This window comes from Rhyacophila brunnea, unplaced genomic scaffold, assembly GCF_057557595.1.
Source record: "Rhyacophila brunnea isolate RB1 unplaced genomic scaffold, BYU_Rbru_1.0 scaffold_12, whole genome shotgun sequence".
Classification (NCBI taxonomy): Eukaryota; Metazoa; Arthropoda; class Insecta; order Trichoptera; family Rhyacophilidae; genus Rhyacophila; species Rhyacophila brunnea.
The window spans coordinates 25989228-26014776 of NW_028232774.1; the positions used below are offsets into that span (position 1 = coordinate 25989228).

The window sequence follows — 25549 nt, forward strand, 5'->3', positions numbered from 1 at the left end:
AAAGACACTTGTGAGGTTATGTCAATATGCACGCTTTCACCAAACACAATCGTTGAATTTTATACATTTTTGTCAATCTACTGATATTTTGAAAAAAAATCAAAAAATCTACTGAACTTTGAAAATTTTAGTTGGCAACACTGGTTGATACCTTTTAAATATTTTTGGGCTATATAATGAGCTAATTAAATGTATATAAGCTTCATTGGTTTAAAAAAAAAATTATTCAACAGCCGTACAAAAAAAAAAAAGTGACATTACATTTTGAAATATTATTCCTTGGTAATGTTAAAACGCCGATATTTCGTGCGCCCGCGTTTCAATGAAATGATCAGTTTTAATCGGAATTCGTATAAATGTTATTATTTATTTGATTAATTATAGTTATCTATGGGTACTTGTTATAAATGTGAGTTATTATATAGTGCTGTGCATTTTTAAACCATTATGAGACGTAAATAATATCACCTGTCGTTTTTTACATAAACAACAAATGACGGATGGTACCTAGTTTTTAAAAGTGATTTTTTTGTGACTGTGTTAAGTTTTATAAAATTGTGCTCACTTCAAATTATAGTCACTCGAATGCATCTGATAAGTAAATATGTGGTGAGTCAATTGAAATACCGTAGTTTAGTATACATAGCGTGATAAATACGCGCAGTGTCAAAAGACTTCCGTTCCGTCAGAGGTGTAGAAACTTAACTTAAACAAAGAACTTAATTCATAAAAATTTTAATAAATCAGTTCTAATATGTTTATCGGTTAATCTTATTATGATTAGTTTGTGAAAATTGATTTTATATATCGGTTAAAACGCATTTTAAATTTAAAGTGGCCATCTTTGTTTAGTTTGTTTGAGTGTTGCAAACAGTGTGAAAAAATAAATTCCCGTATTGTCAATAAAGTGACGTTCGTGCCGGAAAGCTTTAGAGAAACATCAATATTATATCGCAAGATAACTTAAATTCGGAAAACCCTTTCTTTCACACTCTATTCGACCGTTTTGAATTAAGAACATTTAATTAGTGTGTTTGACGTTTGAACCCATCGGACATAACGATTAAGGCACACAATCGCGCGCAAAAACGGGCAAAGCTGTAGGATAATAATATATAGGAGATTCTAAATCTAAAACATTATCTCATTTATACCAGTGGTTTTCAATCATTGAAAGGGTTTTTTTTATTACATATTTTTCAAAATACATTTTACATTTTTATCCAGATAAAGTCCAGGAGCATGTCAGTATCCTTGAATGCATGGTTGTAAAGAAAGATTGCGTAAAAGCTGCAGGCCACAAGAAACTAAACGGTAATAGGTATATAACAAACACGATTGTGCGTCATACATGACGTTACTCGGGGAGTGAATAGCCATAATACAGTGACAATCAAGAGATGTGTTTTATTCTTCTTCCTCGGCGTAACCTCGGGAATAAAATTCGTGAATCTAGTGTTTTGGCCGTCACTTTACGGCATTATTAGTTATACATATTACATTTTGACATGTAGTTCTGAAAGCAACTAGTGACTAGTAGATCAACCAATTGATTACCTAACTTAACATTTAAAATTTTCAGTGTGGGCTGTGTGATACCAAATCATCCACCAAACGGTAGATATACTGCATTGGGTCTGGAGGACAAGAAACCAGGAGACATTGTACCACCAAATTCATCAATCTCCTTGAAATGTTCACCTGGGTTTAATTATTCTATTTCTGAAGCAAATATTTGCGACAGTAACACCAACAATTGGAAGTTTTACCAGGGAACCTGTTCGAGTAAGTTACTTTGTCGTTATTTTAATAGATTAATATAATAATTTACAATTCATATGAAGAAAATCTCCCATGACTTTTTTAGTCTGCCTATTTATCAGTTGATATACATTAAAATAAGGATAATAATTATTAGTCAACGCTAAAGTAAAGATAGCAGAGTTTTCATTTACAGCACGCATAATTTGGCAAGAAATACGTAGCTAAAAACCAGTGACGTCCCGGGAGGGAAAGCAGGTCATGAATGCAAATATTACAACTTTTGAGAGCAGTGGCGGTTTTCCATTAGGTCACATCCATAGATGTATTAAAAGTATAGATAGGCAACGATTTGGCTTCCTCATACAACTGAATGAAGCATGCCGACAACAGCCGATAACTGACGAGAAATGGCGACGCGATAAAAAAAATGCAGAGCATCACGAAGGATTTACTTTGGTCATTCTAACATACCCATATAATATAATGTTAACGTCGAAATTTTGCCGCAAATTGATTACCAACCTGTTTCACCATACTTTCATATACCATGCCGCCCCTAGGTCACATCATTAGAAAGTATCGACTAATCAACTACATTCAACTATTGTTATATTATAATACCCATTGTAATATGTTTTTAATGGTGGTTCATCGCACATGCAATATTTTATATGGGTGATCCAAAACTGTCAGCGTCACAAACCTCCGTGCAGCTAAAACCACTATTGTTTCAAAGTAAGTTTCTTAGAAAATCTCTAGTTATTAAGTAGATGGTGTGTATGTCAATTCAAAGATTTTTGGTTTAAGTATTAATACAAAGAGCATCACTAAAAATGTCTACGTCTCTAGCGAGTGCATTGACCAGCCGCAACACCCCTCGATATTGGTGTCTTATAAGCCTTGCACGAGGAAACAGCGTTCATCCGAAATAAGTCAGGCTGCGACCACGCGTGTAATTGACGGGTGCATAGAAATTCAAATTTTCCAGAATAACAGAATTGGAAATTATACTACGTGACAGCGGGGAAAATGCTTTAAATGCTTAATGCATAATATTCGTTTATGAAATTACCAAAAGGAAAATAGTCATATAGAATATTAAAATAAAGATGTCGAAGAAATTTCTTCTGGACACGATCTAAAACAAGCTTATAGGAAACCTCATTACGAGATCCTCCTCTCATCCTCCAGATAATGGACCCATATTCAAGAACTCGTGGTTTATTAAATGTCTGCGCTCTAGCAGCTGATAGGTTTCTTGTCTGGATGTCGATGTCGAAATCCTCTTTTGCAAGCATTTTTTTTTCAGAATTTAAATTATTGTCAAATTCATTTTTTACGGCCAGTTATTATGCTAAGAGCTGCACTTCTTTACAAGTAAGACCAAAAAGTCACGTTTCCAATAACTATAGGAGGATTTTTCAACCGGTGTGCCACTGCACACTGGTAGGTATGCCATGAGTTGTCTCGTAGTGTGTCGTCTAGTTTTACTTATAAAGAAAACAACGACATAACATCAAACCTTTTACTTTCTAGCAACCCACACACACGAGAACAAACTAATATCGTTTAACCTAACCAATGAATAGCAATTACTGTTTTACAAAATGTCAAAAATGGTGTATATTTTAAACCTATCTAAAATCAGAGTAATGGTTATTATATTAATAAAAAAACTGTTTAAAATATGCGTTCTTCGAATACAATCATATTATTACATACTAAAAAATATTTCCCGGTGGCAATACCATCTGTAAATATTCTCATATGGGCTTCTCCCTGTCTCCCTCTATCTCATACGTTTACGTGTATGATATGTCTTACTATCTTTGATCTGCTATGTCAGACTCAATTATTTGTTTATGAGCTGCTGCATCAGCCTGGCGAAGTATTTGTAGCGTCTCATGACCTTGCCGAGCACGCCATCGCTGAACTCTTTCATTTGTGCGTCGCGACGCTAGCTGATCGTTCTCCCGCATCCATTTTCAATTTATTATTGATTGTGTATGTCGCCTGAGGTTATAACTAAACAACAGCGCCATATCCAAATTTTAATTACCCTTAATCTCTTGGAAAATACACTAATTACTCGATACTCTAATCACTCGATATGCTATTACCGCACTGTAAGCATCTATCAAATAAATATGAGATTGTTATATGTTTTTTTCATGACCCGATTAAAATAAACGATACCTCCATTTGTCAAATTTAGAATTTGTATTTATTTTATACATGCATCTTTAAGACTTGTTCTCCCTGTCCCTCTCTCACACATATTTTGATGTTTTCTCTTATTTGTTACAGATTATTCAAGAGAAATACATCCAAGGTATTTTTTATATATTGTTTATCATTAAAATGTAGTTTAATTAAATCAAAATATGAATCCCTTGAAATCCATATTACTTATATCAAATCAAGTTTTGATATGGTCACAATACTGATCGACGATTTTAAATAGATACCTAGTTTTATAAAAATCAAATTATATCTCAACATCATTATATTTTATTGTTTTAAAAAACACATGACTTTTTTAAACTTTTTTTAGACGTCTCTTTATTATATTATTGATATCACGTGTATATTTTAGCAATGCATGCGTGATTCCTGCATCTACCCGAGATACTAAATATTCAGTGATGGGTGGCATCATCGTCAATCCAGGAGACATTGCTCAACCATTCTCCTTCCTGAATGTCGAATGTTCGGCCGGTACGATTAACACTTCACCTGGAATATACTGTGATGGTGACAAATGGAGCAATAGGATACCTGTTTGCGAGAGTGAGTTATATACATGTTAACCTATAACTTTATCTTCTGATAAAATATTGCTACCAATCCCTATTATGGGTCAATCGTCATCAGTTTATAATAATCTCAGGGTCCATTCTTTCAGATTACAAAAACAGGACATAATTATTACAAACTATATACACGTAATTTTCTACAAAGTGTATATATTGTTCAGACTTGGCCCCCAAAGACAAAATTCTTCATTTTCGATCTCATACGGCACGTTTTCCCTTAATATTGTTTATACAATAATAAATACCTATATACATGCCTACTGTTAAAAAGTCTAGCGTTAATAATCAAATAATTACGTGTAATATGGCATTAAAATACGCTCACACAAATGGTATTTAATATCTGGAATCTTTATTTTTTAGAATATTTTCAGAACAAAAATGTGCAACGAACGGGTGTAGAGTACCCGCGCGTACCGCCAAAACATCTATGTGGGAATCACCATTAATAATATGTGTGTGCAATATTTGTTTTTTAGGGCAATGCAACCCTCACGACTCGCTGACGGTCAAATTTTCATGCACGGTTCCCACAACGGAGGGTAGGAACATGGTGGACTGCGACCGAAGACTGCCCTCGGGGTCAACGGCATCCCCCACTTGCCAGGAAGGACACATCTATAGTGGCCGTCAGCAACTGCTCACTTGCAGAAACGGCTTGTGGGACTACCCCATGCCAGAATGCATTCCAAGTTTGTACCCACACTGTTCACATTGAGACATCTACTACGATTAGTTATTTGCCAACCCCTGTATAATTATAGTCTATAGCAGTGACGAAGGGTAGAGTGGATTTATGTTGTTCAGAATGTTAAGATCCGACAAAAATGATGCAATATAAACTTTATCAGAAAATCGTATTTGTTTTCATTGAACTAAGACTACAATATTGTGTAGATAGTGTTTGTTAATTTAAAAAAATCAATTAAACCCTGCCTAATCCAATATCCAGATAATAGTAAGCAAATTATTTTTAGATAGCAGAATATTTTTATCGATTATGGTTTGGCTGGGCAGGGTTTAATGAATTAAAAAAAAACTAACCATAATATGTAATTGGTATTATTAATTCAACGAAATCAAATAAGTATTGCTGAGAAACTGTGCACTATTTTTTTCGGACGTCCATAGCATACCTAAACAACTATAATGGTTAAGTTTAGTCAGGGTTAAATTAAATGTTGAAAACCAAGCATCGCCATCATCAAATTGCATTCATAGTTCAATGAAAACAAAGAAATATGACTGACAACGTTTAGTGTGCACTTTATGGCGAATCTTATCTGCCTATCTCCACCACCCGTCACTGGTCTATAGTATAATACATAATACTCTATGAAGTGAGAATAGGAAGAAGTGGATATTAATAATATTCTCCCTTAAAATGCACATGGCAAGTGACGCAACTAATAAGAGGCCATCCATGGACCGTGTGTCATACTAAACTTATGATTTTTTTTCATGAAAATATAATTTCACTAAATTTGTAAGTGTAACTGTATGGCATAAACGGATACGATCGGATATTTATAATATACTTTGTGACAATATATTTCCATGAACAGAAAATATAAGATTAGTAGGGTACAGGGTTCGAAACCGCATACGGTTTCACTCCATGGATGGCCTATAATACTTGTTCATCTAGTCGGGATTGGCCTCAATGGTTCAATGTTTCCACAATTTGATTAGTGGTTGAATATTTTCTCTTCCGTAAAACTATTAAGCATTTAGTTGTGTAATCTCTTATCATCTACGCCAGTGCTCCGCAACCGGGTGCCGCGGGACGATGCTAGGTGTGCCGCGGTGCATTGCTTCCAAAAAAAACACAAATAATTTTGTATATTAATTATACAATACTTACTTAATAGCCAAATTTGCGTACATGGCAGGTAATATATTTGAGCACCTGCATGAACTTAATAAAACAATGCAAGGTCAGAATTGACGTGCTCTGATAAATTAGAAAGAGTTAAGACAAGGATCTCTACAAATGTACAAAAGGACCTACCATTGAAAACAAACAGTTAATTTTGCTGCAAAAGAAATTTCATCATTACTTTCATACAATCAATACGACTGAATTCGAAACCCTTTTGCAACCGATGCCGAAAATTCAATAGAAACACTTTCTTTATAAATTTGAGAGAAATTGGTTGAATTGAGAAACGACGGGATGCTAAAACTGAACTTCGCCGATGTTCCATTGGCTATTTTCCAGATTTCGGTTAATAAAGAATATCCTCGGATTTCCGACAAGGCTATCGCAGTTCAGCTCCCATTTTCTATGACATATCTAGGTGAGAAAAAATTTTCAACATATACCTAATTAAAAATAATGAACAGTCTTGCTTGAAGGGTCTTCACCGAAAACTTCGTGTTGCTCTTTCAAATATCAAATCAAAATATATAAAACATCTGCGTTCATTGAAACAAGCTCAGTTATCACATTAATTAGTTATTATATTGATAATACAAACACATGAAAATATGTACATTTAGTTCTTCGTCGTGTGTTATGTTGTTTGTATATTTAATTACTTATTAAATTTATCAAATAAAAAAAACATAAATCAGTGTAATTTTGGTGCATGGCCCCCACAAAGGGAGGCTGACATGGCTCTAGCTTGGGGACCCAGGCTCAGGGTAGGGCCGGCGTGGTAATAGCGCTATTTTTCTGCGCAGGTATTAATGCTTTAAAACATGCGATTGTAGGATACAATTTACTATCATTATGTCAATACTCGACAAAAAATTATTCTTACCGACAACTAACCGTAATTCAAGTGGATGTATAATTAATAAATACAAAAAAATGCTGAACATTCAATCAATACCATTAGTAATTTTACCTCGAACACAATTTCAAAACGCTAGTTTAGAGTATGTGGGGTCCATGTTATGGTGTATAAATTGTACCTATTACGTGTCGTGTGCCGCTGAATTCTGGGAAGACCTTTAGCTTGCCGTGGGTGAGAAAAGGTTGCGGAACACTGATCTACGCTACTGTTGTTAGCATAGAGAAAATCAGATACAGTCGAACTTGGTTATTACGAGGAAGATGGGACCGACTGAGTTTGTTCGTAATAAGCATTACTCGTTATATCGTTATATAACATTTTTAGCGGGGCCCACATGTGCCACGTAGGTCAAAATGGAGCTTTTATGGTATTTTCAGAGCATAAGCCTGGACATTCCTGAATCTATTTATATAATTTTGAAGCCTTATTATCCTGTATATTTATTTTAAACATTTGATGACTGCATAAAGTATTTTTATTACGTAAAATACTATTCTTTTAAACCTCGCGATCTAATGTTTTAGAATATAGGCATATTTCAGTACATCCATGAGCAGTGGTGTTAATATTTTTTAGATTTATTAATATTGAAAGGCATTTATAAAACCATTAGTAAAATTGTTGTTAAGTTGTGTCATTAGTGAAATATTTACGATAAAAAAATATATTTATAATCTCTGTGATCCCAAATTTGACAAGAATTAGGCATTTTATTATTTAAAAAATGGGCACGATTAACATATTTGAAGATAATTCTAAAAATACTGATTAAAAGCTATGTCTTTGACCATTCAACTGTGATACAAAATTTTACGAATAATGATTGTTTTATAATTTCTATTGGCATTTCCCAGTGGTTAAGCTACAACATACGGCCGTAGCCACAAATTGACAAACGATAACTGAAGTATGGAGTAAGATCATGTTAACGCGCGTGTTTGAACATGTACAGAACCGAAAATAAACCGTTTTTTTAACTCGTGAAAAATATTATTGATTTATATATAATTATTTTATGTAATGTAAGGTACGTATTTGTTGATAAATAATATTTATATGGGTGCCGGGCGAAATCCCGAAGGCCAAAATTCCGAAGGCCAAAATCCCGAAGGCCAAAATCCCGAAAGCCTAAATCCCGAATGTTTTCTTAAATTATATTTAATCGTCAATAATACCGGGTTATTCACTATGTATAATTTGTTTTAAAATAAAACCAATATTTATTTGTCAATAATTGTCGTCGTAAGTAAGGTACACCTATAAGTTTTACTGAAAAAAATAGCGCCCGCCATTCCATCTTTGTCTACAAAATAAATTAGCTCATTATGAAAATAAGGTTAGAAATCCCTGGATTAAAAAGTGAAAACGTTTGGCTATAATGCAAATATTGTTTTCAAGTAACTTTTTAAAAATCTGATTTTAATACAGGCATTAATAAAATTGTAAAATTACATATTTTTAATTGCATTTTCTTTTTCAAAAATTTTGTTTCTTTTTCGGGATTTCGGCCTTCGGGATTCCGGCCATTCGGGATTTCAACCTTTGGGATTTTGGCTTTCGGAATTTAGGCGTTTGTGATTTCGGCTTTCGGGATTTCGACCCAAACCCTATTCTTATAATATATTCCAGAGTGTGGAATAATAAGACCAAAAGGAGAAATATATTGGATTTGGCCAAGCATAACTAGACTGCAGTGTTACCATTTACAGTCGTGAGGCTCAAGGATATTGTTATTCCAATATCCGATGCATGGTGTTCAAATATATTTGTTGAAAAATAAATATACCTATATATTCCAGAGTGTGGAATAGTGATACCAAAAGGAGAACCAAATGTAATTGCGGGACAAAATGCTACCAGGGGAGAATTCCCTTGGCACGTTGCAATATATACTCAATACGGACAGAAAGAACAAGGCTTGCCTCCTAAATATTGGTGCGGAGGAAGCATCATACGCAGGAACCTTGTCATCAGTGGTATGTTCAGAATAAATGCAATATCATCGATGTAATAGTAATATTATTATTTTTACTATTTTTTATATACGTTAAAATGACATGATCCGATAATTGGTGTAGTAAAATTTAAGAATCGACCAAAATTTTACTCTTGTTGTAGGATTAAATCAATAACACGTAGGAATCATACAATTATTGCTGTAAACCCCATGAATAGACCATAATATGGTTGAAACAATAAATATTGCTATTACCTGTACCTATACTATTATCATTTTCTTTTGTTGCCGTCTCCTGTCGAAGGCTCGCGAGGAAATTGCAGTACACCTCCCTTCCCTGGGCTGGTCGTATGTGACCCCTCACGCCTTCGACATTGAACCACTTACGAAGGTTGTACGGTCAATAGAATCTTTTTCTACCTATTCTGCTACCGCCCTCGTCTTTACCTTGCGAAGAGTTGGATTAAATCAGACTTTGCATTGCAGAAAAATTGGCCGAAGTATGCAAGTTTTCTGCGCTTTGTGGTAGTTATAATTTCTCTTGTTTTATTGGCTAACATCTCCAACATCTCGAACAACTCTAGTGTTCTTATTGTCTGTTCGTTTCAACTCCTTCAACTTCAACATGCTTCAACTCCGTATACCGGTGAGGGGTATGTTGTAGTACCTAATCTCCCTCCATTATAATTGTATATTCATTTATATATTTCAACAAAATGCTTAACTACATATAACGAAAATGATCGCATATGATAATAATACGAGTATTATAACGTGAATAGTTTTCAAATTGCATTAGAGACGTAGCTATTTTTAAAAAAAATGTAGAGATTTGTAGAATTCATAAGGTGTTAACTTTACTAATGTTTATTCAAGGAATGTGAAAATAACGTGCATATGGATTGATAATGTGTTTTATATTGTATGTCTTTTTTTCAGCTGCGCATTGCTTTTATGACCCCCTAACGGATAAATCTTTTGACCCCAGCCTATTCACTATTGCAGTTGGGAAAAAGTTTAGTCAGTTTAACCATATTGAAGACACCGCGGAACCTGAAATTCAAAAATCCACGGTATTAGTTTTTATATAATAATTTATTATGAAAACTGTTAATTGACAAAAACGCATACAACTGTGAAATTATTGTTTTCCAGTGTTTAGGGAGGAATGGTAATTAATATGTTAGGTGGTGGAAGTATTGACTATTTTGAATAACAAAGTCCATATAAACATGTGTAACATTTTCAAATATAGATACAATTAGAATATTACACAGAAAAATATTACTAAGAAAAGTCAAAAGATGGCATTTATTGATTCTTGCAATGATCTACATAGTATAACATTTATAACACACGAAGAATTCATAAACTATTAAATATCTCCATATTTTACTCACGAATTATTAAGATAAATATTAAAACTATGAATTAGTCAAAAATCTCTACGACAAAACATAGAATGCATGACACAAATTTAATAGTATTTACACAAGCATGGGGAATCATTTTTTTTTTATAAAATTTTTGTGACGATTGCTTCATTAATGATCGTACATAATCTCATCCATCGGATTCCAACCAATGTGGTTGACCAATTTAGCCACCTGAACCATACCTAATTACGACGAAAATAACAAATATATATACGACTGAGGTGTTTATTAAATTTCGGTAATATTATACCAGCTGCAAGTAACGACTCCCTATGGGATCAAACGTGGTGCAGTGTGAGATGTTATATTTGGTAATGAAAGATACAATCAATAAATAATTACTTTTCATAAATACTTTTTCATAGATACTATCTGACATTAATTTCATTTGGTTGTTCTATAAAATTATATTGTATGCAAGTAACATAAGACGCGGCATTCTTTTATTTGTTTTTAAAAGTCTTGAGTAAAATAAGTGGATACCAGAATATTGCCTTTTGAATTAAGAATTATTTATTATCTACAACTAAATATATGAAAATACCCCTCATGAACTTAATTTGTATGACTATTGGAACCAGTTACCAACAGACTGCCAGCTATCTCGTCAGCTTGCTTTAACTTGTGATGTTTGATTACTCATTGTAGTAGGTATTTAGGATATCAGCATGATTTTTGGCTTGGGGTGGATTTTCGCTTTAATATCAGTTTGATGTGATTTTTTTTTTTTGCCAATTTGCGATGATTATTTTGTTTTTCATAAATTTAAATTCTTGCGGTAATAAGTATAAGTACTTTTTATTTTTCCCTTTACCAAAAACCTAATGAATCGGTCAATTGGCTAACAGTTTTTCGTATAACGTTATTTAATATTGATCTGTGATGTAGTGATTTATTTAAAAACAAAAATACTGTAATCGATCTAATGAATAAATCCAAAACTGATAAAGGAAAATTAGAACGAGACAATATCATTGTTATTAGATAAAACCTTTCATAATTGATAACGATTCTTTTGATTGCAAACAGTCCAACAAGACATCTTTTATTCAGCTCTAAACTATTCTAAACGCCAATTTTTCTAAATACGTTTTTTTACGTCAATCAATACTCAGTGAAATTTCCAACATTTCTGAATAATCTAAATGCATATGATTATATTGAATTTAAGAAACAATTGTATTCGTGCCACGTCTTAAATATCATAAGTGACATTATTTGCCAATGTATGGAATTTTTAATAAATTTGAAATTGGAAAAATTCCACAAAATTAATTGTAATTTTAAACACAAAAAACGTTTTTTTTATATTTCTATATTGCAGAACTAAATCGAATTAAGTATAGGTTCGTAATTTCTAAATTTTGCTTTCCTGCACATTTTATGGTTTAGCGTTTCCCATAATAATTTTTAAAGGGAAGGCCGTATAGTAATTTCATTATAAATTTCAAATATATTTCAGATGAAAGAGGTTAGAATTCCTGAATCTCATAGTAGCGAGATAACCAATTATGCTAATGACATAGCGTCGACATCGATAAATTGAAATAGTTATTAGAGCTTTGATATTACGTTGAATTTATTAACGATTCTTCTATTCAACAATCCAGCGTAAAATATAGTTCATGACCCAGAATTATCTTCAAGGACACACACGGTCATTTCATTATAATTTTCAAATATTTCAGGTGAAAGTGATTATAATTCCTGAATCATATAGTGGAGAGACGACCAGTTTTTCTAATGACATAGCGATAGTGGTTCTGGAGACCCCACTTAATTTTTCCAATTTAATTTTGCCAATTTGTTTGGACCTCGACGATAGAAACTTTGACAGTAACCAGACGTCCCCCGGGGTAATTGCTAAGGTATGGTGTGTATTCTATACTTACTTTAGGAATATATTCATATGCCACAACGTTTCAAGTATCTACAAGACGATACGCACGCACCAATTCGGCTACCAGAGTCGTTACGGCCACTGGCGGTATTGTGGCCAGCCACGTTTTAAATGCACGAGTTCACGTTAAATTTATGAAAACCGGTGGCCATAACGACGCTGGTCGTGACCGTGGCAATGCGTTCGTAGCGTCAGAACTCGAAAACACCGGAGCGCCGTTCCGGTTCATAACACACTTTTTTCTATAAAATACCCTTGAAATTAGATAAATAGGTCATAATTTTTATTAACTTATCGTACGCTCCGGTTCGTAAAATTTTCCGTTTAAAGCGCCTGGGATTCAAGAAATGCCTACAAAGGGAAACTCGCCAAAATTACGAAACTTATAAAGAAAAGAGAAAAACTGCAACAAAGCTCTGTCGAGAGAAAAAGCAAACGATGCTCAAGAGAATACTCCAAGACACGGAATATCAAAGAAGAAACAATAATCCCAGAAAATTTTACAAGACTTTTCAAAATCTAACGAAATCCTATCAACCCAGATTAAACTCCTGTAAGGATAGTGAAGGACAAATGCTGATCGAAAAGGAGAAAATTATGGAAAGATGGAAAGGCTACTTCACAACACTCATAATCAGGCTTATATCAGTAATGATCATGAGGAAACGGAAGAAGTATTTTACCACACTGCTGAGGAATTTATTGATGAGCCTACTCTGTTTGAAGTAAGAAGAGCATTAAGAACGCTAAAAAACAATAAAGCACCTGGAACCGACAGGATAACAGCCGAGCTGATAAAGAGTGGTGGCCCAACACTGGAAGCAAATATCCACAAGCTAATTCTCAATATTTGGGAATAAGAAATTTTACCTGAGGAATGGAAGATGGGTATAATCGTGCCAATTCTGAAAAAGGGAGACAAAACAATGTGCGATAACACAGAGGGATCATAATTCTAAACGCAGTTTATAAAGTTTTTTCATCTGTACTGTATAGCAGGTTAATGATCTATGATGAGGAAATCCTGGGAGAATACCAATGCGGTTTTCGACCAAATAGATCCATCATAGATTACATCTATCTCATGAGGCAAACTATGGAGAAAGCGCACGAATACAATCTTACACTCCACCACCTGTTTATTGATCTTTCGACAGCGTGTATAGGGATAAGATGCTGCAAAGCCTAAAAATACTGGGAATTTCCTTAAAACTATTAAGGCCAATAAAGACCACACTGACGGATACTCAAGCAGTTGTCAGTATGCAAAACGTGCAAACTGAAAGCTTCAAAATCGAATAAGTTGTGAGACAAGGGGATGCGCTATCCACTATGGTATTTAACCTTGTGGTGGAATCTATAGCTCGTGACATAAGAGGATGGGTAGATAATTGTACAACACAGATGTGCGCTTATGCTGACGACATAGTAATTACAAGCAGATTCAAACAGAGGATGATTTACCATGGTGGCCCAATGAAAATAAAAACAGAAAACGCTGGGCATATACTTAGTTTTTGACTGGTTTAATTGCAAACCAGTCAAAAACTAAGTATATGGTCAGCGCACGCGATCAAGTACAGCTGCAGAATATAGACATAAGACAGCATGCATATGAAGGGGTGGACAAGTTCACTTATCTCAGATCCAGCCTAAATACCCAGAATAAGACAGCAGAGGAGATAAAAATCCGCCTTATCTCCGGAAATAAATGCTGGCATGCCTGCAAGCGACTGATGGGGTCAAAAATTTTAGGCCGAAGAAGTAAACTTCTAATATATAAAACAATTATAAGGCCAGTGGTCACTTATGCCTGTGAGACTTGGTGGTTAACTCAAAACGAAGAAAATAAATTAGCTGTCTTCGAGCGCAAAATACTCCGAAAAATCTTTGGACCCACGTTGGAAAATGGGAACTACGCAATAAAAATGAACCACGAGTTGGAAGAGCTGATTGAACAGCAAACAATCATAAGTTACTGTAAGTCCCAAAGACTACGATGGGCGGGGCATGTGGAGAGAATGCCTGAAGTTAGAGCGCCAAGGATCATGACGAAGTGGCTACCCCAACGGAAGAGACTCAGAGGCCGTTCAAGAAGGAGATGGGCTGATGCCGTAGAAGTGGACTGGCTTCATATAGGAAGAACCAGTAACTGAAGAAGTGTGGCGAGAGACCGGAGTGAGTGGAGAGCGGTTGTGGAGGAGGCCAAATCCCACCCCAGGATATAGCGCCGTGGAAGAAGAAGATGTAGGTGATACATAATTAACATGCTTCAACTGTTAATTTGGTAACATTACAACGAAATCAGTCATTGACCACAAATATCTCCAGATGAAAACGTAGAAGGTACATCATGTTAACATGGAAAATTCCCACTGCTTCTTTTGGCTCTCCTGAAAACTATTTATTTTAGTTACATTTCCCCTTCTTCTCGCGAGCAGATAAAATATGCTTATAAAACGGGACCATTGCTTTACATACGGGATAATAGATCCCATGACTATTTTGTATCATGATCATTTAATATTCAATTATAGGTAGCAGGATTTGGTCTGGAACAGACAGACGTGAGAGTACCATCAAAAACATTAAAGATAACTACGATGCCGATCATCTCCATCAAAGATTGCAGAGAGAATTCTCCTCTCAACTTCGAAAAGTACATTATTGGTGGCAAATTTTGCGCAGGATACCTAAATGGTAAGTTTCTCTTTTTTAACACTATAAAATGCTATTTTTTATTCAACAAATACATCACAACATTTAAGAATGTAACATTCTTTTATTGAAGATACTCGCGCTTGCTAATAATTTTAATAAACTACTTTTTTTATTCAAATAAAACAAAACAAAAATCTTTGATTAATTCCGACATTGATTAGTAATAATTATTAAGGGGGACATGCTCGTCGAAGGTCAAAATTGAGTTTTTATTGTATTTTCAAACCATGATCCTGGACACTCCTTAAACGTTGTAGATAATCTATTTATATAATTTTTAAGCCTTATTATCCTTTATAGTTATTTTAAACATTTGATGACTGCATGAAGTATTTTTGTTACATAAAATAGTATTCTTTTAAACCTCTCGCTCTAATGTTTTAGAATATAGTCATATTTCGGTACAGAACTGTGCAGTGGTGTTAAGATTTTTTACATTTATTAATTTTTAAACGCATTTATAAAACCATTAGCATAATTTATTACGAGATAATTTTTGTAAAATATTCACGATAAAAAATTATATTGATAATCTCTGTGATCCCAAATTTGACAAGAATTAGGCATTTTATTATTCAAAAAATCGGCAAGATTAACACATTTGAAGATGATTCTAAAGATATTTATTATAAGCTATGTCTTTGACCATTCAAGTGTGATAAACATTTTATGAATAATGATTGCTTTATAATTATTATTGACCTAAGAATAAGGTAGTGTTTTTTTGAAATACGCCATTTCTTTTGTCATTCCCTAGTGGTTAAGCTACAACATACGGCCGTAGCCATAAATTGACAAACTATAATTAAAGTAGGGAGTAAAATGATATTAACGCGCGTGTTTGAACATGTACCGTTTAAAAAAAATAAAAAAATAAATTCGGTTAGGTACATGTTCAAACACGCGCGTTAACATAATTTTACTTCCTACTTTAATTATAGTTTGTCAATTTATGGCTACGGCCGTATGTTGTAGCTTAACCACTGGGGAATGCCAAAAGAAATGGCGTATTTCAAAAAAACACTACCTTATTCTTAGGTCAATAATTATTATAAAGCAATCATTATTCATAAGATGTTTATCACACTTGAATGGTCAAAGACATAGCTTATAATAAATATCTTTAGAATCATCTTCAAATGTGTTAATCTTGCCGATTTTTTGAATAATAAAATGCCTAATTCTTGTCAAATTTGGGATCACAGAGATTATCAATATAATTTTTTATCGTGAATATTTTACAAAAATTATCTCGTAATAAATTATGCTAATAGTTTTATAAATGCGTTTAAAAATTAATAAATGTAAAAAATCTTAACACCACTGCACAGTTATGTACCGAAATATGACTATATTCTAAAACATTAGAGCGAGAGGTTTAAAAGAATACTATTTTATGTAACAAAAATACTTTATGCAGTCATTAAATGTTTAAAATAACTATAAAGGATAATATGGCTTCAAAATTATATAAATAGATTATCTACAACGTTTAAGGAGTGTCCAGGATCATGGTTTGAAAATACAATAAAAACTCAATTTTGACCTTCGACGAGCATGTCCCCCCTTGGTAATTTAATACATAGATTTAAAATACAAAAGTGGATTCCCAATTAGTAAAGCAATTTTATTTAGAAAGCGCTTCAGAGTGTTGTAAGTGCAATTAGTCAAAATTCATCGCAATTAGATATGATACCTATAGCATGATGGTCTGTACACATGGGCGCGATTCCCGAGAGACGCAAGTTTGAATACGGCTGGGTGTCAAATTAAAAAAAATCTATTGGTTATAATATATTTCGCAGAAGTATTTTCAAATTATTACAAGTTATTAGGCCCAATAACAGTAGTGTGGTAGTAAGAGTGAAAGAATCAAAGAAACGTATTTTTCAAAACGTCAAAAGAGTTTGGAAGAAAAAAAAAACACATAGCCAGATGTATTGTGACATTACCGGGAATGGAATCCAGACCCAGTGCTTTACGCTTTAGTTAAGACTTCGAGGGTAGCTGCTCTTAGTAGGTACCATGTACCTACTACTGTAACCTCAATAAGGAAAAAAAATGTTGTTTCCTATGCTACAATATAATGAGTTGGCCGCGAACAGGCTCGCCGCGAACTCGAAACGTGTGGGTTTTCATCTGAATGCGGCTAAGACCAAATCCATGTGCAGTGCTGAATGCATCGACGCCGACACTCCTCTGCGGGTTTCCGGTCTGCCCGTCGAGCTGGTATCCAGGTTCAAATACTTAGGTGCCACGGTTGCCGACAATGGTGGTATTTCTAGTGAGCTTGGAATCCGCATGGATATGGCGGGCTTCATTCAACCAACTTGGAGTCGCATGGAGGTCAAGACTGTATTCTGTAAGGACTAAATGTTGTTTGTTTAACGCGTGCATGCTACCTGTGCTCCTGTATGGCTGTGAGACATGGCATCTTACTAAGCTTCAAGTGTCTCGGCTTTTTAACTTTGAGAATCGTTGTCTCCGCCGAATCTTAGGGTAACATTAGTACGACCGCGTTACAAACACCCGAGTTCGTGAGCAGACACAGCAGCCTTCGGTGATTGAGGTTATCATAAAGAGACGCTTCACGTGGCTGGGACACGTGTTCCGGATGCCACCAAAGAGTGCGACACTTCGTACCCTTGTGACACAGCTTCAAGAGTTCCGTCGTCGTGGCCAGCCCTCCCTCACCTTGCAGCGGTGGTACAGGAGCGACCTAGGCGGGAGGCGCAAGAGAAGGCGATGGACCGAGGGAAGTGGCGCGAACTTGTATTTGCCCTATGCCCCAATGTTGGGTCGTGACAGGGTGGAAGAAGAAGAAGAAGAAATGATAAACAAAAACTTAATTAAGTACCATTTGGCTTGTGAACAGAGCGCATGGGCCTTCACAGGATGGTTATATTAACAATACACAATATACAACATTCGCCTATCAGTGGTCGGCAAACCGCGGCTCTTTGGCTCCTTGAGTGCGGCTCTGCCACAAATGTCCACGTGCGGACGCGCAGGCACGCGCCTTGGTGTCATTTGGTTGGGTCGGGTAACGGGAGACGTGGCGCAGGCGGACCGCGGGGTATGCGGCGCGGGGGAGGCTCGCGTGACTCTGCACGAGTTGAGTGAGTCAGTCAGTCAGCAGTCTCATTGTGTGCATTGCCCAGTGCTCGTCGCAACGCAAATCACGCGCGGGTGACAAAAGTACTCACTCGAAGAATAAAAGTTACCTGTATTTTTCTACCAGCTGCAAATCCTACAGGTATTTTTGTCATCAATTAAAAAATTGTAATTATTTTGTGTTGGTGGCTTTATTTTTATAAAATGAATCATTTTTAGGTGCCATATTTGACATGGCCACAAAGAAGCAAAGAAAAACGGAAAACGAAAACCTTGACTTTGAAAATGGACCGAGACTTTTGCGTTTATTCAAAACTTAGCTGGCCTTCCGACCTATCTTATTTGTCAGAAAAAAATGGCGCATAACAAGAAATCAAATTTGGAGAGACACTTTACAACTAAACACGCGTCATTTGGCACTAAATATTCTGTCGGTGATGCAAGGAAGAAAGCAGTTGATGATCTTTAGAAGAGTCGAGAAAAATCATGTTCTGTATTTAATTACTGGATACAATTTTCCAACAATTAATATTGCAAGTTTGGTAGTAAGTCAAGAGCACTAAGAGAGAAAAACCATACATACACAGGCGGCGAATACATAAAAAGTTGTTGTATAAATGCATAAGAAGACCTATTTCGGGATTTTAAGAACAGAGCACATATTCTAAAAGTCATCATTCATTGTCTGTTAAAACAATGGAAGATAGAACAGTCAAAATGTCTTCGAATATGTCCAACCAGTAAATTCTTTAAAGATCTTAAATTGTTTTCAGCTTTATCAATAGCAGTTGACGAGTCTTCTTACATAAATGATACAGCGCAAGTTTCTCTTTTTGTATGATTTATTTCATCTACAGGTCCTAAAGAAGAACTTTTAGGATTGTGCTAACGATATAACAAAAGTTGTAATTGAGGGCATGGAAAAACAATATATTCCAATCGAAAAAATTGTGTCAATTTCAACAGATGGGGCGAAAAGTATGATCGGCATAAGAAAATGGTTTGTCGCTATTTTGAAAATAAAAATAATCACGAGATAGGTACTTGCTTAAAATTGCATCATTACCAAGAAGCACTTTTTGCGCAGACATTTCCAGAATAAATTTGCGAAGTTGTGGAATTGGTGATGAAGATTATCAACCCCATTATACCTAAAGCTCTTAATCATCGCCAATTTAAATAATTGTTAGTTGAAATGGAGAGTGAGCACGCAGATCTTCTGCTGCATAACAAGGTATGTTCGTTATGAAGAGGAAACGTTCTGCTTCCTTTTTAACAGAAATTAAAGCATTTCTTCTTGAGAATGGTGTTCACTATCCAGAATTAACGAAGTAGACGTTACGTCTCATCTAAATCAACTTAATCGTAAACTACAGGGAAAGGAAACACTTTTTTTTCGATATTGGAAGAAGTTATTTCATTCGAAAACAAATTATCCCTTTTTGCTCAAGAATTTGAAAGAGAAACTTTGATTGACTTTCCAAGCCTGCTGAAACATCGCCAAGAAAATAATCCTGATATTGACATTTGCTACTTCAAAACAACAATTTCAATATGAGGGAAGCCTTTCTCAACAGGTTCCAGGAATTCAGAAACAGCAAAGCGACGATAGCCTTTGTTAAAAAAAAACTCTTGATACTACTGTAACAAAATTACGTTTTTCTTCCTTTAATGTTGACACCGGCAACTTTTAACTGCAATTGCTCGATTTAACAAACAAAGAATACAAATCTGATTTACCCAAACTTTCCAAGAAGATGCAAGGCCACAGTTCACATTTAAAGTGTTTGTCAGTCATAGTAGTGATTTAATTTAATGAATAAGTACCTTACTTAAAATTGATTTTTTATCAATAAATAAGATCATTATTGTATCATATCAAATTTTATTCAGTGTACCACCTACATATTAATATACTTTAATTAAGACTTAAAACTTTATTATGTTATTAAACAGTGTACCTACCTAGGTATATAGTATAAGTTTAAGAAATTTGGCTCTCAAAAGAAATCTCAATCGTTGTACTATTGATATTTGACTCTGTTGACTAATGAGTTTGCCGACCACTGAATTACCACGATAGACCCTATCCCGTTTGGAACTTGTTGAATCAAACAACAACACCCTCCGTACCTACAAACAGGTCGTAAATACTGCCGTGTTCTTTGCTCACCTACCTGTTGTTCGCAGGCAGCATCTTAATGTAAATTATTTTCAAGATTTCGGTATTAAAAATGAATAAAGAGTAGGTACATCATATTGACGCTGCAATGTTCGATCGCTTAAAACATTTTGATTGTGGAACACCTAACTTATGTTTTTAATATCATTTGTAAGTCAGTCAAGGAGTTTATCATTTAGGTATCTTGTCTTTGAAGCTTTCATCTTTAAACGTATTTTGTAACTTTCATTCGATTCCTGCATCCTATCCTAGAAACTAAAGTATACCTCAAAATCACCGATTTGGTACATAAATATAGCTTTCGTTAGGCAACTGACAATAAATTAATGTTCTGTTTTCAGGTACTGGTGTTTGCAAAGGTGACATCGGCGGCGGTTTGGTGGTAAGCACCAAAGTAAAGAATATCGAGACATGGTACCTAAGAGGCATCACCAGTGTAGCCCCTGCAAACGAAAATGGCGACCAGTGCAGCGTTAACACTTACTCAGTTTACACACGACTATTCGACCAAAAGAGTTTTATAGAAAATTCATTATATTAGTCTACCAACCATCACAGGGATCGAATCTGATTAAATGAGAAGATTCAATCAAATTAAATGTATTGTTTTCTTTTATCATGAATATATTGACGCATTCAACGGTCTATATCCAGGGGTCGGTAGTTTTTCAAGTGAGAAGAGCCAAATTTTCAAGAAAACAGGATAACAAAGGTACCAGAGAGCCGCATATATGTAATATACATAATATTATATTATATGCATATGTATGTTTAGGGGGGGGGGGGGAAGTTCAAGCTTTTTTATTAGAAAAATTAATTATAACGGCGCCCATGCATCGCTTCTGATAGCTTTACTATATCTGGCAAATAGCTATTTATTTTTAATTGAATGCATGATTGTAAATTATCATCCGTTATTATGCTTCTAAGTTTATTTTTTTATTTGATTCATAGATGAGAATGTTTGTTCGCATATATATGTAGAGCCAAAAATTTTGAAAATACCAAAAGCTAGTTTTTTTAACGCGTCGTAATTATATTTCAGGCAAACTATTCCATGTATCAAATATTATTGTTTCTATTTTAGGCAGTTATTTTATAGCTGTCCACTTGTGCTGAGAGATCAAATTCTCTTTCGAGTTCCTTGCTTTATCTATGAACTGCATCTGGAGTGAACCAGCATCTGTGTCGAACGGTGTCAATTTTAGTTCATTGACATTTATTTTGAGAGGACGTAGGAGTTTGTTCGGCAGCCCTATTTCATAAACTCATATGACTCGTTATAAGGCTGCTTGAGATGAGGTGAAATTGGAGTTTATGTCTGTAGAGCCTCAAACGTCTATGCAAAGAGCCGGATGCGGCTCGCGAGCTGCTTCTGCCGACCCCTGGTCTACAGCAACATTTTTCATCCAGTATTCCGCTGCACACTGTGTCGTCAAGTTTTAGTTATAAATAGCATAATGATATAACGTCATAAAACATTATACTTTCTAGTAACCCATTCACATTAGAACAAATTAACATTGTCTGACAAATGAACAGCCCTGAGTGTTTTGCGAAATTATTGTCAAAAATGGTGTAGGTACGTTTTAAAGATAATATGCAAAATGAGCTAATGGTTGTTATATTTATTTATCTGTTTTATTTGTTTTCAAAATTTCTTATTTGAATATTTGCCCTTAGATGATGATGACAAAATCCAATATTATAAAGAAATAAATTGATAAGTTATTAATATCTTGTATTATTTAATACCTTCTACTATTGATGCAACTTTTTACGATAGTGCACGATTGTTTGTGGACAACTAAATCTAAAAAATACTAATTTAATTACTGACGAGAGTCACTAAGTAATAGACATTCTTATTACATGGAGTGAACTACATAGTCGACATTGATTACAATATTATTATAATTACAAATGGTGAAAACCTAACTTGCGTTATTAAGCAATGCAATAGGTTCAATGAATTTTGCGTTTGTGTAGTTTATTAAATTTATTCTTCAGTACACAATTAATACCATGGATGGACAGTAATATATTAAGTTATAAGCAGTGACGAGTGGTGATAGAGGTATCATGTACTGCTTATGGGTGGTAGATAAAGTGAGAATATAGAATAATGCAAGTTTTGACTCTATACTTTGTCGAAACGAGATTATTTCGCCTGCGGCGCATCCACCTAAAAAGTTCAAAATATAGTGATACCTCCAAAGTACGTACGTATGTAACAAAAACAATCATACACTTTTTTTCGGGAAATTATAGATCGTTCCTGTTCGTGAAATTTTCTATTTTGAGCACTGCTATACCATAGATCAGTAATTGTTCAAACTTCTCCATTACAAATATGAAGGTTAAGTTCGCGGAAATATCACGCAGGGGTAGTGTTTAAATTGGTTTGAAATAAAGTAGGTATAGTTGAACATAAGAACACGAATAATTTTAATTTTTTAATTATTATGACATTTTAGTTGTTTTTATTAGAAACAAATTGATATATGTACCAACATACACACCAATGACTTCGATAAAATAAATCATAGTTTCACTAATGTTTTGAATTTTATCGATTTACCGAAACAATAATTTTATAATCAAGTAAATATAATAATATTATTTAGATACTATTATTTTGAATAAACTTTATACCTAATATAAATGGCATTTATCTATATCCATAGTCATTTGAGTACATACCTAAGCATTTACCATAATATTATGCTGACTGGCATAAAGTAATAAATCGAACCCTGCTTTAAAACCTCAATCCATGGTGACAGGGTTTTCATATTATTCTATTTTATTAATATGCTTTGTACTCGTATCCAACGTTCCCTATACAGAGATTTCCAACCGGGTTGCGCGGAACTCTAGGGATCCTCGAAGAATACCTACCAGAAGTTCCGCGAGTATTCACAGAAAGTCTGTGGTAATAAAGATGTTATATGACCTAGTTTAAACAAATGAAGTATTTTGAAAATGTTTGACGAAATTTTGCAGTAATGATTAATGAAAATAAGTGAGGAATTGACATGTAAGTAATGATTAATTGTAATTTACGGAGTACTATCAAAGATGTCCATTACAGGGAAGTATTTGTATTTTATTTAGGGGCGGCACATTATAAGGCGACGGAAAATTGGGGAAAGAGTGCGAATGCATCAGTGCTCATTGACGTCCCGTGGAGTTAAACTGGTAATGTGTTGCATAGGGGCGGCACATTATAAAGAACGGCGAATGAAGGATTGGGTACAAGATTTGAGAGCAGTGGCGGTTTTCTATAAAGCAGATGATGAGTGTAGTTTCATTAGAAAGTAACAACTTATCATCGTACAAATTGATAAATTAGGAAAAATGTCGCTTTGGATATAAACTTTTAATTTTCTTGATCTCTAAAATGGGATATTCATTAGTTTTGCATAAACGACTTTGAAGCTTAAGCATAAAGATCCAGTAAAAGTGTTGTGTGAGTAGACAGGTCATGTGTTGCTTACGGCCACCACACTCTACAGGACGACAAACAAAGAGAGAAATGCAAATAGTAGGTGAAAAAAAATATTTTTACCACGTTTTTATTAGCTCGTATTCTTGTTTGTCCAGTACAAATTCTATCTTGTTTTTCCAAGATTTGTATTGGACGATTGAAGATTTTTAACTAACTTCCCGACTAGCTAGACATTTGAAACTTTTAGAATATATCAGAACAAGATTACAATGCATTCTTTTAATACTTTCAATCATCGTTAAATAGAATTGAATTCATTTTCAGTTAAGGGGACGCTCTACAGTCTACAGAATCGGCCTTAAGAATTGAAAATATGGTTTTTTTACATGTGGTCCATAATAACTGGTCTACTAGTTAATATAAAAAAGTTGCCGCCAATGTTTGTCTCAATAAACTCCCTCCAAGTGAAGCTTGTGAAGTGAAGCTATGGGGTGACCAAAAAATAGTACTTTCTAATAAATGTTACTAAATTCAATATGTTTTATCAGTTCTTTGGTGGGAAGTATTGATACTGTTGAACTGATATGATGGATATGATAACTTTTTTGATTATGTGTTAGCCACGATATAAACTTAATAATATATTAATAACTTTTAACCTGAAATTGTCCGAGAACTAAACATACGAAGGATGTTGAAATACATATCTACCTACATTTTTATTTCATGTGCTATCCAAAAAACATTACTAATGAATAGTGTTTATATGTAATGTTTAGGACCTACGTATTAAAAATAATAGGTATTGTTTAATTCTAATGCATATTTTTTAAAACGTAGAATTTACTGTCTGCCTATTATAAAAAGAAAGTGACTTTTTATTGCCTGCGCAACTTCACTTTTATACTCGTGAAACAAGTGGTAGGTAGTACCATTATTGTATGTAAAGCCAATGGGCGAAATAATTTATATCATGAGTGCCTAAAAATAATTATTAACATACAGTCACTATACACATTATTTTTTTATTCGCCCATCCGACTGGCGGGCAAATAAAAAATGACGCCAGGGCTGTCGACGCAATTAATTATTTTGTACTTTTTAAATTTTATTTATAATATATTTTATTTAAGTTTTGTGCATCTAATGCCGGGTCCACACTGGCAACATGTCGCGCGACAACCTCGATAAATTTTACGATAATTATCATACTTATCGTAAAATTTAACGAGGTTGCCGGCAACATGTTGCCAATGTGGACCCGGCATAATATCCACTGTGGTTCACGTAGTGGAATGGACCTGTTGTTTCTGGGGTCAACTAATTCAAGAAGTAAACACACATGATAGAATTTTTCCAGTTTTAGTTGCATTATATTCCAAAACTCATTTCCGATTTTATAAATGG

At 34.4% G+C, this 25549-nt stretch overlaps 1 protein-coding gene across 1 annotated transcript in view; it reads left to right on the forward strand.

The window, feature by feature from the left end:
- The window catches only part of LOC147077990 (ovochymase-1-like), a 78074-nt gene extending 55650 nt beyond the window's left edge, over nt 1-22424 (forward strand). Inside the window, exons 14-20 of the mRNA XM_085961075.1 lie at nt 4361-4554; nt 5060-5272; nt 9181-9357; nt 10278-10411; nt 12463-12642; nt 15212-15374; nt 21033-22424. Coding sequence (XP_085817201.1) covers nt 4361-4554; nt 5060-5272; nt 9181-9357; nt 10278-10411; nt 12463-12642; nt 15212-15374; nt 21033-21232 — 1261 coding nt within the window. The 3' untranslated portion in view covers nt 21233-22424. The remainder of the gene's footprint in view (nt 1-4360; nt 4555-5059; nt 5273-9180; nt 9358-10277; nt 10412-12462; nt 12643-15211; nt 15375-21032) is intronic.
- Nucleotides 22425-25549: the final 3125 nt, after the last annotated feature.